Source organism: Narcine bancroftii, chromosome 4 (assembly GCF_036971445.1).
Source record: "Narcine bancroftii isolate sNarBan1 chromosome 4, sNarBan1.hap1, whole genome shotgun sequence".
Lineage (NCBI taxonomy): Eukaryota > Metazoa > Chordata > Chondrichthyes > Torpediniformes > Narcinidae > Narcine > Narcine bancroftii.
Window position 1 is genome coordinate 43,695,662 of NC_091472.1, and position 15,239 is coordinate 43,710,900.

The window sequence follows — 15,239 nt, forward strand, 5'->3', positions numbered from 1 at the left end:
CCCAGGGTCAGAATACAATTGTTACTATGATCTACACTAATACTTATTTCTGATAACCCACTGCAGTCCTCTCCACCTTCCCAGTCTTTGCACTACTCTATCGAGTTTAAAATATTCTTATTTAGAGACTTTGTGTCTGATTTTTGTATGTGTACTTCATTTCAATTACTTTTCTCAACAATGACTCTTTTTGTCTTGCTAAAATTGCTTCAGTCCTTTCTTTCTTTGGCTTGGCTTCGCGGATGAAGATTTATGGAGGGGTATGTCCATGTCTGCTGCAGGCTCGTTGGTGACTGACAAGTCCGATGCGGGACAGGCAGGCACGGTTGCAGCGGTTGCAGGGGAAAATTGGTTGGTTGGGGTTGGGTGTTGGATTTTTCCTCCTTTGTCTTTTGTCAGTGAGGTGGGCTCTGCGGTCTTCTTCAAAGGAGGTTGCTGCCCGCCGAACTGTGAGGCTTTTAACTGCAAGTCTTTTAATCATTTTGATTATTCACACAAAAAATATGTTGCCATTCACTTTCCTTTTTTACTCAGCTTTCAAGATTTTATCCCCTCTCATTTGATCTGTTTAACAAGTTCCAATCCAGAAGAAGAATTTTTAGAATGAGATTATGTTGCTCAATTTCAGGTTGCAGGATGGACTAATGATTTCCAACTATTTTTGTTTTTATATCCTGAAAGGTTCAGTTGTGTATCACAGAGAAAATCTGATTATGCTTAAATTGACAATGCATTACAGAAATCCATTTGGCTTGTAAAATAAAATGTAAAATTTGGACTAAGAAATTAAAAACATAAATCTGAAATAGTATACTGTAAGCCTCCTGCAATTAAATTTACACATCTAAGCAGCTATTTGAAAACTATACAGTCAAGCGCCGCATAACATCCATTCGGGCAACACCTGACCGCACATACACCTGTTCAGAAATCCTGATTGGAGAAAGGGATGAAGTAATTGAACTTGTTCAACTTGCTCAGTGATCCTCTCAGTCGCAGCCACTGTTTTGTCATGATGGAAAATGCTTCTTGTCACATACACTGACAGAACTGCTGCCACAAGACTGAAGAATGGCCATCCAGCTGAAGTGTTGCAGAAAATGAGCCAGAGTCCATTTCTCCAGGCACCATGTTCCAGTGCAAAATTAATGATGTTTGAAGCTGTGACTTAGCAGGTGAAAATGTGCTGCAACAATTATTCTCATATAGGAATACCACAGCACCAAATGTTGCTATCAATGGAATGGATTAATTACCTTGGTATCCATGTCACTTTTAATCACTTGTCATTAGTATACATGGTGCATGCACAACGTCCAAATCACATAACATCCTATTTCACCGAATGTATCGTGAACAAACTTTATTCGGCCAATTAATAAAATTTTGGAAGAATAGCTATTTCTATTGAATATTATGTTTCTTTAATTGCATTTTCTGCTGCTGCTTTGGTTTGAGTTCAGCATAATTACTTAGCAAATGGTAAGAATCTGAAATGGGGTTCCATTTGAAGAAATAAACTTACTCCTTTTCACCCCTCTCAGTTATGCACAACAGATTGTTAACTCTTACCTGTTCATTCTGATGAGTCATGAATGAAGATTCAATCTTAATCACAGCGCAAACATGTTGGTACATCTAGCTTACCCAATGTTTAAGATCAAGTTCAAATTTTTCGTCAGAGAATATACATGACATCACATGTAACCCTGAGATTCTTTTCCCTATTGGCCAGGCAACATTTCTACTTATCGTTAGTTTAAACTGTACTCAAGAAAAAGATACATGCATAAGAGAAATTTGCACAAAGAAAGAAATGTAAACAAATTGGTAGTGCAAATGCAGAAAAAAAAAATCAAAATTAATTAATATGCTGAGTCCTTTGATTGAATCTGTTGTTTAGGAGTAGCAACTGTTCTTGAACCTGGTGGCATGTATCTTGTAGCACCAATACTTTTAAAAAAAATTAATGGCAGCAGTGAGAAAAGAGTATATCCTGGGTGGCGTGGATTCTTAATGACTGCTGTTGCTCTCTGACAGTAGCTTTCCATGTAGATTTTCTCGATGGTGGGGAGAATTTTGTCTGTGATGTACTGGCCTTGTGTCCACTATCTTTTGCAGGGCTTTCCTCTCAGAAGCATTGGTAACCCAATTCCAGGCCATGATGCAGCCATTCAGCACATTTTCCACTGCACATATGTTCGTTTGCCAAGGTTTCTGAAGTCATACCAAACTTCCGCAAACTCATGAGGAAGTAGAGGCACTGACGTGCTTTCTTCATGATGACCACTAGTATGCTGGGTCCAGGAGAAGTCCTTCCAGGAATTTAAATTTGCTCACCCTCTCCACCTCTGATTTCCCCAATGATCACTAGATCGTACACCCAAGTTCACAATCCGCTCCTTGGTTGCGGTGATATTGGGTGAGAGGTGGTTGTTTGTGCCATGTTTCACAGGTTGCAATGCAGTATTTTCTCCAGGATAAGGATAGACTGAGGTCACCAATGCATTCATGAATTTTTTTTGGAACATTCAGAGAGTGGTAGGCTGTGCTTATCTTGTCCTTTGAGCTCCCTTCAGAACCCAAAGATCTTCCAAATGTCAAGCAATACAAATCCCTGCAGGTGCAACTTGTGTTAGACAGTGAGAAGAAATTCTTACAGACTTTATGTGGACTTTACGTGGCTTTTGATTTCTTAAGGAGTCCATGTTACTGACCGTTTTAATGTCTCTACTTTGCATGGAGAGCAGGATCTTGGGGGAAAAAGGCAATTCACTCTTGTTACGAACCCAGAGGACCCCAAAACCCAGCAGCAATAGATATTCACCAAGACAAATGGTTACTTAAACAAAAGTTGTTTTTAATTATCTTTAAACATGAAAACAGGATCAAAGTTTTATCACTATTAACTCAATTAACCTAACTTAACCCCCTTCTAATTCTAAGTGCTCGTCGATATAATGTGTGTATAAGTTTAGAAAAGTTCTTTGATTCACAGCCCAATCTCACTTCTCATTCCTCCAAGTTCACTGGTTGCAGGCAATTCTTATACTGTGCACAGAATTTAACATTTATGAAGTTCATCAAGCTTTGGTGCTTGAAAGTTAATGATTACCACTCTGGAAGGTTGTTGACAGTTTTTAGAGAGAGATTTGTTGTTTGCTGGACACCCATACTGATTCCTTTTAATCAGCCACGTCAGTGTCTTGCCGAAGAAACTTGCCCCATCAGGGTTTTTTTCTTCCAGGTCATCCAGAGTTCCTTTTTGTTTCTCTTATTTCAAGTGAAGCATTAGGCAGCCAGTCCTCTCCTTTTGTATGAACCACAAGGGCTTTGACCAGGCTGAACTAAGCACTCACGACCTTCAAAATGGTTTTTTTCCACAAGCTTTTCAACTTGTCCTGTTCCAGTCCCAGCTGTTACTGCTGACTGTAAAACTGCAGAACTGATCTCTCTCTCTCTCTCTCTCTCTCTCTCTCTCTCTGAGAAAAGCCTATTTGATTCCCTCTCTGCTTGCAAAACCACATGATCCTCTTAGAACAGCAAACAGCCCTCCCAAACAGCCTGCGGCTCCAAACTACTCCTCAGAGATCTTTCATCTGTTGCTTTTCAAAACCACAATCTGTTAGTGAAGTCCCTTGGGCACTCTTTAAAGTTTTTGCAAAGGTTCTCGGAGCTGGCCTGCCTAGCTTGAGCAGAGCTCCAGTATTTTAATTGAGATCTGTTTTGAAATGTTTGTGTGTGACCTACACTAAAAAAAAATCCTACCCCAATTTATCTCCTTTAAAACATATGTATGTCACATTCCTTCCTTGGTTTATGAACATCTGATCCTGCAAGTACAACTCAACACTGTTAGAGCTATGGCCAGTGGACTATGAGGAGCTAAGCAGACATTTCTCTTTTTTTAAACTTTATTTATTTGTTCAAAAAACAAATAATATATGACATATACAGCAATTAAACATGAACATTTTTTTATATATATGAAAAAAAGGAAAAAAAAAGATTCCCACAAAAAAAAGATTCAGCTAACTCTCCTAAGGAGATCCATAAAAACAAAAAAGAAATATTTTAAAAAAGTTAAATATACATATTAAAATCTAATCAATATAACTTGAAATGTAAATATTCCGAGTATAACAACCACTTATTAATTAAAAAAATATAATTATCTTGCAAAACATATGTAATTTTTTTCCATTGTTAAACAATATTTCATCTCATTATGCCATCTATTAATATCAATCATATTTTGTACTAGCAATACATTTTTTCACTATGGATAAAGCTAAATATACAAAAGCAAGCTGAAACTTATCTAATTCCAAGCCTTTCATAAGTTGAAAACTACCCAATAAAAATACTGTTGGATCTAAAACTATTTTAATCTTATACAGTATTCTAAAAATGATTGAATTTTCTTCATCTATATATATATATATATATATATATATATATACACATGACCAAATAGCATGAAAAAAAGTTCCAGCCATATCACCACATCTAAAACACAAATCATTAAAACCATATTTTTAAAATTTTTCAGGTGGCAAATATAATTGATGTAAAAAATTGTAATTAATCATTGCATAATGTGCATTTATCAATCTAGTTACACTATCATAACAAATATCTAACCAATCCTCTTCAGAAAAAGTAAAACCAATATCCGCTTCCCATTTAATTTTAGATCAATCCCAACCCTTTTTATCCATACCTGCAATATTTGATACATAAATGAAATATAACCCTTCTCTGGTACCTTCATAAGGGAAGTCTCAAATTTAGTCATTTTAGGTAAAATCATATCTCTACCAAACATACATTTTACCAAAGATCGAATTTGATAATAAAGAATTCTTATCAATACCAAAATCTTCCCTCATCTGATTAAAAGATAAAAACTTAGCCTCTTTAAAACAATCTCCCAAACTTTCCACACCTTTAAATCTCCAATGCAATAAACTTTGATTATGTATTGAAAAAGAAATAAGTTGATTATTATACAAGGGAGTCAAAGCCAACTCAATCCCTTTTGAATTTCACACTTTCCTTCACATTCAAATGTGTTTCTTGTAAAAAGGCAATATCAATTTTCATTTTCTTAATATACGCCAAGACTCGCTAACGTTTAATCGGACTATTTAATCCTTGAACATTAAAAGTAGCAAACCTCAACTTCGACATTATTACTAAATACTAATAATATCTTTATATAAAAACTCAAATCAATGTATATAGGCCCTCCAATAAAAAAAATCACAAATTAAAAAATAAGAAAAAAGTTAAAAAATAAAAATAAAAATAAATGACATTTCCACTTGGCTTCTAAAAATGCAATTCTTCTTTGAGCACCAAGAAAAATGAGCACAGTGCTGCAGCTGGTTGGGCCATTGCCTCACAGCACAAAGACCTAAGTTTTTTTTACTGACCTCAGGTGCTGTCTTATAGTTTTCACATTCTTCCTGTGACTGAGTTTGTTTCTGCCCACATATGAATGACATACAGACTGGTGGGTTAATTTGCTGTTGTAAATTGTACTTGGTGCATAGGAACATGGTGGAATCTGGAGGATGATGAGAATATAAAAAACGGGATTAATGTAGGATTAGTGTAAATGGAGCTTGATGGTCACCGTGCTCCTATTTCTATGTTGTATATCCATACAATTCCCATGACAACAATCTAGGTCACCCTGCAATACTCTTCAGAGCTATTTCTATTCATTGTTGTTATCAGTTTCCACTCCCCCCCCCCCAACCCCGTCACCTTGTCATCTGGAAAGCTTTCTTTCCCATAAACCTCCCCATCCAGGAGTAGACGAACTGCAGAACACACAACTGGGAGGAGGAGGAAGTGGTGGATCTTGGCAGATAAACTCGAAAGGAAACCCTCTCTGGATGTTCTATCAAGATTAATTTGACTGTCTCTACTTCATTGTAGAGAGGAAACGTGCACCTTCAGAGGTACTATTATGAAAGTTTATGCATTAAGAGGGAAAACCCACTGTACATTTTCCATTCTCACTACTAGTGTAGCTGGGGAGCTTTAAGACCATTGGCCTACAACTAAATCACTTTAGATTACGCACCTACCACTATTGGATACAGCATTGAGTACAGAGGAATTTCTTAACTAACGGACCAGCCAACATGCAAGTGTGTGAAAGTAGCTTACTGGAGAATGCTCAGTGAGGGACAAAGCCCTGACATTTAGTGCAGAAATCAACTGACAGGTATGCTGGATTGCTGTAATATTTATTGAGATTCAATACAACATTAAACTGGCCAATGTTTTCATGCATATCAGAATCAGGATTTATTGTCATGAACAAGTCATGAATTTCGGCGTTTTGTGGCAGCATCATAGAGCAAACATGTATATTATAACCATCTTACAACCTTACTATATAAAAAATAAAATAATAAATAGGGCATGAAAAGTAAGGGAGTGTCTTTGGTTCATTGATTATTCAGGAATCTGATGGCAGCGGGGAAGAAGCTGTCCTTGTGTTGCAGAGTGAAGAGGGCATGGCCTGGATGGTGGGGTCTTTGACGATAGAGGCTGCTTTTATAAGACACATTCTCATGCAGATGTCCTTGATGGAGTGAAGTCTGGTGCCTGTGATGCTGCTTGCCGAGTTAACAACCCTCTGGAATTTATTCTTGTTCTGAGAGTTGGCACCTCCATACCAGGCAGTGATGCAACCAGCCAGAATACTCTCCACAGTACACCTGTAGAAGTTTATGGGAGACTTCGGTGACATACAAAATCTCCTCAGACACTACACCATTGGCAAGCCGTCTTTTTGATTGCATCAACATCTCTCCCCAACAGGATATTGTAGCCACCTGTTTCAACCAGACTTCAATCATACCAGAGCCATCATAATAAATCTTTTTGTGCTTCATCCAAATTGAGGCCTAGTTCTTTACTTCTTATATTACTTAGAAGAAAGATCTCTGGATTTTTTGGTATGTTGCTTTTTGTGATTTTATTTAATACCTGATTTAGATCTTCCCAAAACATTTTCACTTTCTCACATGCCAAAATTGCAGGTACTGTTGTTCCCGTTTCCTTCTTACAGCGAAAACATCTATCTGATACTGTTGGATCCCATTTATTTGGGGCGTGATATATAACCTGTGTAACCAATTAAACTGTATCATGTGTAACCTTGTGTTTATTATATTCTTCATAGTTCCAGAGCATAACTTTTCCCATACTTCATTTTTTATCTTTATGTTTAAATCTTTTTCCCCACTTTTGTTTGGGTTTATAGCTTATTTCATTATTTTCCTTCTCTTGCAGCTTGATGTACATGTTCGTTATAAATCTTTTAATTATCATTGTTTCTGTAATCACATATTCAAAGCTGCTTCCTTCTGGAGGGAAGGAAGTGAGGGGGGAAAAGGGGAGAAAATGACACTGTGTATATTCAAGAGGGAAATGTTTGTGTGTATTTTGGTTAATATGGTTCATAGTATGAAAATTTTTTAAAAATTTAAAAAAATCATACCAGTGGTCCAGAAGAATGTGGTAACCTGCCTAAATGACTATCCATCAGAGCAACTCACTCCCACAGTGATAAAGACCTTTGAGAGGCTGGTATTGAAACCACAGTTAATTTCCAAGTTCCCAGATTCTCATTTTCTATCGCATTGAACAATAACTTTACTCCCGATGGATCTGTTCTAAATGGCCTGTTAAAGGAGCCGAAGCTGTTTTATTTAAAATACTGTGACTGCAGAGTTTTGGCCCAAGATGGTTCAGCAGCGGCCTCGAGGGGTTGCAGATTCCGGGAAAGCAGTGGATTTGTGCAGGGCACCAGTAACAGGAAGAACATCCACCTCCCGTTGAGAAGGAGAAGCAGAGGAGATGACCCAAAGGATGGTGACCATGGTGGAGGATCAGCGAGTGGCTCTGCAGCTGAAGGACAAACACAGGTAGCAAGCTGCTGGTGACTTGCGGGCGAGGAATCCACACAGGCTGCAGGCTTCTGGCAACTTGAGGTCAAAGAACTGCTGGAGACTAGCTCATGAGAACCAAGTATCAGAACCAGAATTCAAGAGGATCGGAGGCCAAGGACGGCTCCTGAAGTGCCCTGGGTGCTGAAGGCCTCTTGTCTTGTTGAATCTAGGCTTGGGTTGCCGATGGTTTCAATCGAACTGGAATATTGTGTGGTAGCAAAGCCTTCAGGAGCTCTGGAGGACACTCAGTGGCTCTGGGGTGACTCTCTTTTGCCTTTCTTTCTCTATTTGTCAGGGATGCCGGGGCAATGCTAATGGCAAATCTTTGTCTGATGGCAGTTAAGGCAATTTCAAGTAATATAACATTTTTGTTTAACTGTTTGTTTAAATAATAAATAGTACCTGATCTGATATCAGCTCCTGTATGAGCAAAGACATGAATCCATTCCAATTTGGCTACTGCAGCAACACATCTCAGTGGCTCTACATAAAACACTGGAAAATCTGGATAGAAAAGACACATACCTCCTGATGCTTTTTATCGACTATAGTTTGGCTTTCAACATTATCATCTCCTCAAATCTAATCAGCAAACTGCAAGGCCTGAGGCTTAATACCCCACTATACAATTAGATCCTGGATTTCTTCACCTCTAGACCCCAATCAGTGTGGATTACCAAGAACATCACCTCCATAATCTCCATTAGCACCAGATAACCATAGTGCTGTGTACTGAGCCCCCTGCTCGACTCGCTTTACACCAATGACTGAATGGCTCAGTACAACCACACTATTTACAAATTTGCTGACAATACCACAGTAGTAGGCTTATTTTAAAATGGTCAATGAGTTAACACACAGCAAACCATTTGTACTGAGATGGAGAAGTAGAGGAGGTGACTCATGGGACCTTGAGCAAGGTGGTGGACTAGTGAGGGATTCTGCTGTTGAAGAAACACAGAGGTGCTGGGTGATAGAGACTCTAGGCAAGGAACCCATGCAGGCTGTGGGCAGCTGGCAACTGTGGTCAAGGTATTCACACCAGGTGGCGGACAGCTAGAGTCTGGTACGAGACCAGCTGAAGGGATACCAGGTATCAGAACTGGGATGTGAAAGGGCACTGAAGGTTTCCTGATCGTGTCGGAGGTTTGGATCTGGAGCTAGGGCTCCTGATGGATTGGCCTGGACTCTGTGCGGCTGTAGGAGCTGCAGAATTGCGGAAGGTGAATCCACGAACACTTGGTGACTCTGATGGGACTCTTTTCTGCTTCTCTTCCTTCAGGTAATTTCTGCGAATTTTGTGTCATATTGCATCATTTTATTACATGACAATAAATTGAATCTTTAATCTTAAATTGAATCTTAATTCTTCAACTAAAAACTGAGTTGCAACATCATTAAGAGTGAAGGAGATAAATTTTAAAAGACTTCAAGTCCTTGATTTGCTTAACCAATTGGTTATTAAATGCTTTTTTGAGCTGTTTTTCAAACCAGGGAATGTACTGATGAAACTATGATTGAAACCAACTTGTATTAATCTGAATTACATCTTTTACTTGCTTAAACACGAGTTCAGATGCCCTATTGTAAAAACAGATTCTCCATTTTATTTCTATACTGTTTGCTGTTCAGAACATTTCTTTAAGATCACATTTCAGACTCTTCCTTCCAAACTAAAAGGCTGTTTGTTTACTCCTTCCTCGACACTTGAATCTGTAAAATTAGGAGCTAGCTGCTCTAGCATTTGAATATCACCACACATGCACACTTTGCAATCCGCAACTAAGATTGAGTTTCTCCAAAATAGTCTATAATTTAGAGTCAATAATTGAGTGTTATTTAATATTCTGATTGCTAATCTGCATATTGAGCCCTGTTTACGAAATGTCTTCGATTTTGAAACCATTTGAAACAATACACAAAACAGAAAAATGCTTCACTTCCTTACATTTGTCAGCATTAGATTTAATCTATCATTTTTTTTAAACATTTACTTAATTTGTATACAACACCTCCAAACTCAGTATTATTTCAGCAATACGAGCAAGTGACTCCACCCGGACTACAAATTAACGTTATTCTAGAAGTGGACCACTTCAAAAAAATTCAGCTCCATCAAGCAAGATTTACTTTCTAAATAAAAGTTTTTTAAAAAACTGCAGTCATTTGACATCTGAAAACAGAACAGAATATGGAGGTCAGACAACATCTATAAACAGAGAATGGAAGTTAATGTTTCAAGCCAATGGTTTTTCAACAGAACTCTGATAATATGCTATATGACCTTATCAGATCCTGCATGATTTGCAAAGGTTTTCTCGAATTTTCATTTTTAATTTGCTTTGGAAATGTAAGATTTTCTATTTTTGGTTTCTACATAATTTTTAATTTCCTCTGCTAATAGATATCCGTTATACTTTTTTTCAACTACTAATATTAACCATCTGGTCTATAAATTCCATTGGTATATTCTATCTTGCTTCTTAACACATGAATCACATTTTCTACTCTTTTCACCCTTCGTCTTTTTTCTAAGAAATTTCTCCAGAAAGGTTGTGCCTGATACGAGCAGGTGATATCTGATGTTCATTTTAGCTCCCACGTTGGACGTGTATCTGTCCTTTTATCCCTTCTCTCCTGCCTCTTCTATTCTTTGCGACCTCACACTAACACTTGAACAGTGAAACTATCTGGCTTTATTCCTTTCAGAACAATTCCAGGGCTTCTTGTTTTGCTTCACACCATTGGTCAATGAAAAGGAACTGCCCTCATTACCGGAATGCTTACTTATCTTTTAGAAGATAGGAGTAAGAGAAATGGAGATTTCTGGGATCCATCAAGCTTTCTGTTGTTCATTAAGTAGTGACATGGAGTACTTCACCATCAGTTCTTTCTCCTATTTCTTATCTTGTGTTTTTTATACAACCCTAAACTCTGGGGTCTGCAGCAAATCCCAATCATGTTGATTCCCAATACATAAATGCCTCAATTTCTAAACCCTGTGTTCTAATTTCTCTATGACATCATCGCCTCCAATCCTCAATTCCTTTCACCTATTTACTTTCTTTCGACCAGGAGCAATCTTTCATAACTTTACATACCTCCAACAGCAGCCCTCTGTCTATCTTTAAAAAGAAAGCATCTCTGTTCCAGAAGGAGTTCATTATAAAAGGGTTTTTTGGACACATTTGTTAATCCTTATTTCATTAATTCAGCAAGATCTGTCTATATTATGCGTATTGTTCAATAAATACTGTGAGATCTGAACACCTTTATAACTGTTTAAATTAACTTTTTCAAATTCTTCCTCCTCAGGGAGGTGAGTAATATTTACAGAAATCAGAATACAGATGACACTTTCCAGATTCTGACATATCCAAATTTAAAAACGTGTCATCTTCAGGGAAACTTGAGATCGATATTCCGAATTACTATCTTATTAATCCAATAAACCAAACTTTGTGGATGCAGCTTTATGTAGCTTTAATTTGTTGATAAAACAGATAAACATTTTGCATAACTTTGCATTAAGAGTTTCATAATGATGAATAAACAAAGCATCCGGCTATATTTAAAGACAAAACGATATTCAACTTTAAAGAGATATACGACGAATAAGACGAATAAAAACAAAATGATCTTGAGCTTCATAGTTTGTCGAAGAATGAGATGTAAGCTCTAGTGTGCACGGATATTACGACATATTATGTCATAGTCACTGTGGTAACACTACAAACAATACTTTTCCTTAAAGAGATAGGCACAAAATTAACTAAGAATCAAAAGCACAAGGTTTTAACCTTTACACCAATTGCTGCTTATTTTCTTTGATCAAAAGCACCATCACCCTGCATCAATCACAGAAGGGGCAAACACAACAAAAACTAAATGAGCACTGCATCAATTATCCTGCTACAAGTTTTAAATTGAAATTGAATATTTTAAATTTAAAACATTTATAATTTGGACATACAGCACCGTAACATGCCATTTCGGCTCATGCGTCCGTGCTGCCCAATTAACCAACCCACCCCCACCGGTACATTTCGAATGGTGGGAGAAACCGGAACCCCTGTGGAAAACTCATGCAGACATGGGGAGAACGTACAAACTCCTTACAGAGAACATGAGATTCAAACCCCGTTCCCGATCGCTGGCGCTGCAACAGTATAACGCAAATCACTACACCGACCTGCCTCTCCAAATGCCCTCATTAGTTCCCAACAATTGCTAAATTTTTGCCATAGAAGGTGCAGAGAGAGAGAAAAGAAAATTGTTTAGAAATTTCTTCAATTTCATCTCTTCTGGATTCTGTCCTAACTTTAAACCTATTACATCTATAGCTTTTTTCTCTCTCCAATATTGCCTGATCACTTTTCAGACAGTAATTCAGATTTACAACTTTAGCAGCAATTTGCATTGAGTCTACAGTATATTTCATTTCATCTCTCAAATTCCACGCAATATAACAATTTATTTTCATATTTGGTAAGAAATATTTTGACAATGACTCTTTTGGTATCCACAAATCTGTGAAGAATGGAAATAAGTACCAAATATTTCAGCATACCAGATGACCCTTGGAGCCCCTCAAAAAGCACTCAAAAACCAGGGGTTGTCTTATACGCCAGATACAAAATTGAGTCCTAATATTCAACTAAAAAAACAACACTCAACATAGATTCAGCATATAAGACGACCCAAGCACCTCCCCACCCCCCCATAAACCGCCCAGACATTTTACAATTATAGAGCCTGAGGGCCTGCTCCTGCCTGGGAATCGATGCATCCACATAGCCATGGTTCCTGCACTAAGCACACTTGGGCAGCGAGGGGACTTCTTTGATGCAGTTGGCACCGCAGCCGATGTTGAGATTGGAGTCATTATCGCTAACTGAAGCTGCAGCCGATGCAGAAGACTTGGACCAAGCCCTGTTTGGCATCTTCTCGGCCAGAAGCAAAGTTTTTTTTTTAAACTGTATTTTTTTTAAAAAACTTGCTTGCTTCATTTATAGATTTGTTATTTGGCAATTGAGGTGTTGTAACAATGTGTGGGTTGTTGCTGGGAGGCCCAGACACCAGTCTCCAGTAGAAAATTGGAAAGTAGTCTTAGAAGCCTGATATATGATAAAACAATGAATTTCAGGCTGAAAAGGGGGACCCAACTTATCTGAAGGTCATCTTATATACCAAAATTTATGGCATATGTCAACAATGAATGGAGAGTGATAGCAGGGAGTTATTTCTAAAGCTTCTTCCACTCCAATTAAGTTTGCAGCCCGCAGTCCTTTGTAGTATCACAACATTTAAACCAAGACATGATGAAAAATCCAAGTCAATGGCATCTTTTAATCTCTGTCCATCAATTTTACCTGTTCATCAATTGTAACCAAGCAATCAGCTCACCATTGGAATAAAGAGTTAGCACTTACTTACATGAAAGACCACCTCAATGAAAAGTCTCAAAACCTGCATAGAGCTATCCATCCATTACAACACTACAAAAGTCATAAAGGTTTACCTTGAGCAAGGTTAAGGAAACAAAGCCAAGCACCAAATATTGAATTGTTATGGATCATCAATCCCTAAGTGTGTACAAGGACAACTGGTGTGGTCACACTTAGCAGATGCTAATCATTTATTTCCTTTTAAGCAAATCAGATGTAGGTCATTCATCCCTTTGAGACAATTCTACCACTGTATCAGATCAGGGACAAATCATTCCCCCTACCCCCCCCCATTCTGTGATATTCCCAAGAACCAAAAAAGATCTATTGATTTCAATATTCAGAAAAAAAATTAAAAAGTTTCAGATTTTTACTATTTTCTGATTCTTGATTTCACTTCAGATGCCATAATTAAATATAAATCATGCCTTTAGCCTGATTTATTAATTTTACCACAATTACAAACTAATTTTAACATTAAAATGGTTGATTTCCAATGTCATTGCTTGGTACTATAAACCAAATATGCATGCATACAAGCCTTGGAGAGTGATAGATTGCATCAGTACTGTTACCTAATAAACCTTGGCTTGCAAAGGAAAAGAAGATTGAACTTACCAGAGTAATGTCCCTCGAAGCAGCTGCGGCACTCATATGTAAACTGGGCTGCCTGATAGAACTGCTACAATCCAGAGCTCTTGCAAATGTCCCCACAGCGCTGTCATGAGAAAGAGACAAGGGAAGTGGTCATTATTCATACATAACAGAGAGCATATTATTATTAGTAGATATACAGGAAAAATATTTTATTTTGTATCTGAGACACAATTTAGAAAAGCAATCAATTCATGTGCAATTACAATATGTGTGCTATTCAGCTCAAACAGTGAATTTCCTTCTGTTCTTCCTGATTTAAAATCCTCTATTCCCTGTTCACTCATAAGCTTGCCTATCTCCCCTCCCCCATTAAATGCATCAATTTATTGACTTGAACCGTTCCCTTTGGCTACTGTCATTGAAATATAATAAATAATTTTCAATCCTCCTTTATGCTGGACTTGTGTTCCAGGTTCTCCACCTGGCTCTTTAAAAAAAACAGAATCCAGAATATATGCACGGTTGATTATCAATGATTATCACTTTAACTTATAAATGCAGGTGAAAATTACAACTTTTCACTGCACTTTTTCATTCCATTTAAAAATAATTTAGAATGAAGACAGATTTACAATGGGTAACTCGAGATTCTTAAACAATCATCTAGTATAATGGTAGCATATTCACACCCAGGGCTCTCCAGTGGAGCATTAACTTACTAGATCTCAAAACAGAAATGAGTACAGTTAAACTCATATATACAGTGAATATATTTTTGAGAGTTTGGAGATGGGCGAAGGAGTGTGAAGGGATGTTTGGGAGGGAGGTAGAAGAAGATGAAGGATAGGACTTGCAAGTGGGTTGCTGGATGTTGGTGTCCTGGGCAGATGATTTCATTAGACTACCATCTCACAATTGCACATCAGAAATGATGGAAATTTCCAGCCTGCAGGGTAAAGTCCTCAAGTGAAATGAAGTGTCAAAATCATGAGTACTTTCACCTTCTGTCTCACAATACCTCAAGGAACAAAAATGCATAAAACATGCAAACAAAATTAGTGTATTGAAGTCACCTCTGCTACAATGACACAGTGAGGCTATGTGGTTGAATAGGTTTGTGCCTTTGTCTAGCCTCCCAAAGATACAAAGCATCATCAATACTGTACTTTTAAGCTACTGTGAAATGTGTTTTCATAAACTTTCAATAATTTCTCACTCT

At 37.6% G+C, this 15,239-nt stretch overlaps 1 protein-coding gene across 1 annotated transcript in view; it reads right to left on the bottom strand.

The window, feature by feature from the left end:
* mta3 (metastasis associated 1 family, member 3) overlaps window positions 1–15,239 on the bottom strand; it is a 159,294-nt gene that overhangs the window by 14,902 nt on the left and 129,153 nt on the right. The window contains exon 7 of the mRNA XM_069931134.1: window positions 14,042–14,141. Coding sequence (XP_069787235.1) covers window positions 14,042–14,141 — 100 coding nt within the window. The remainder of the gene's footprint in view (window positions 1–14,041; window positions 14,142–15,239) is intronic.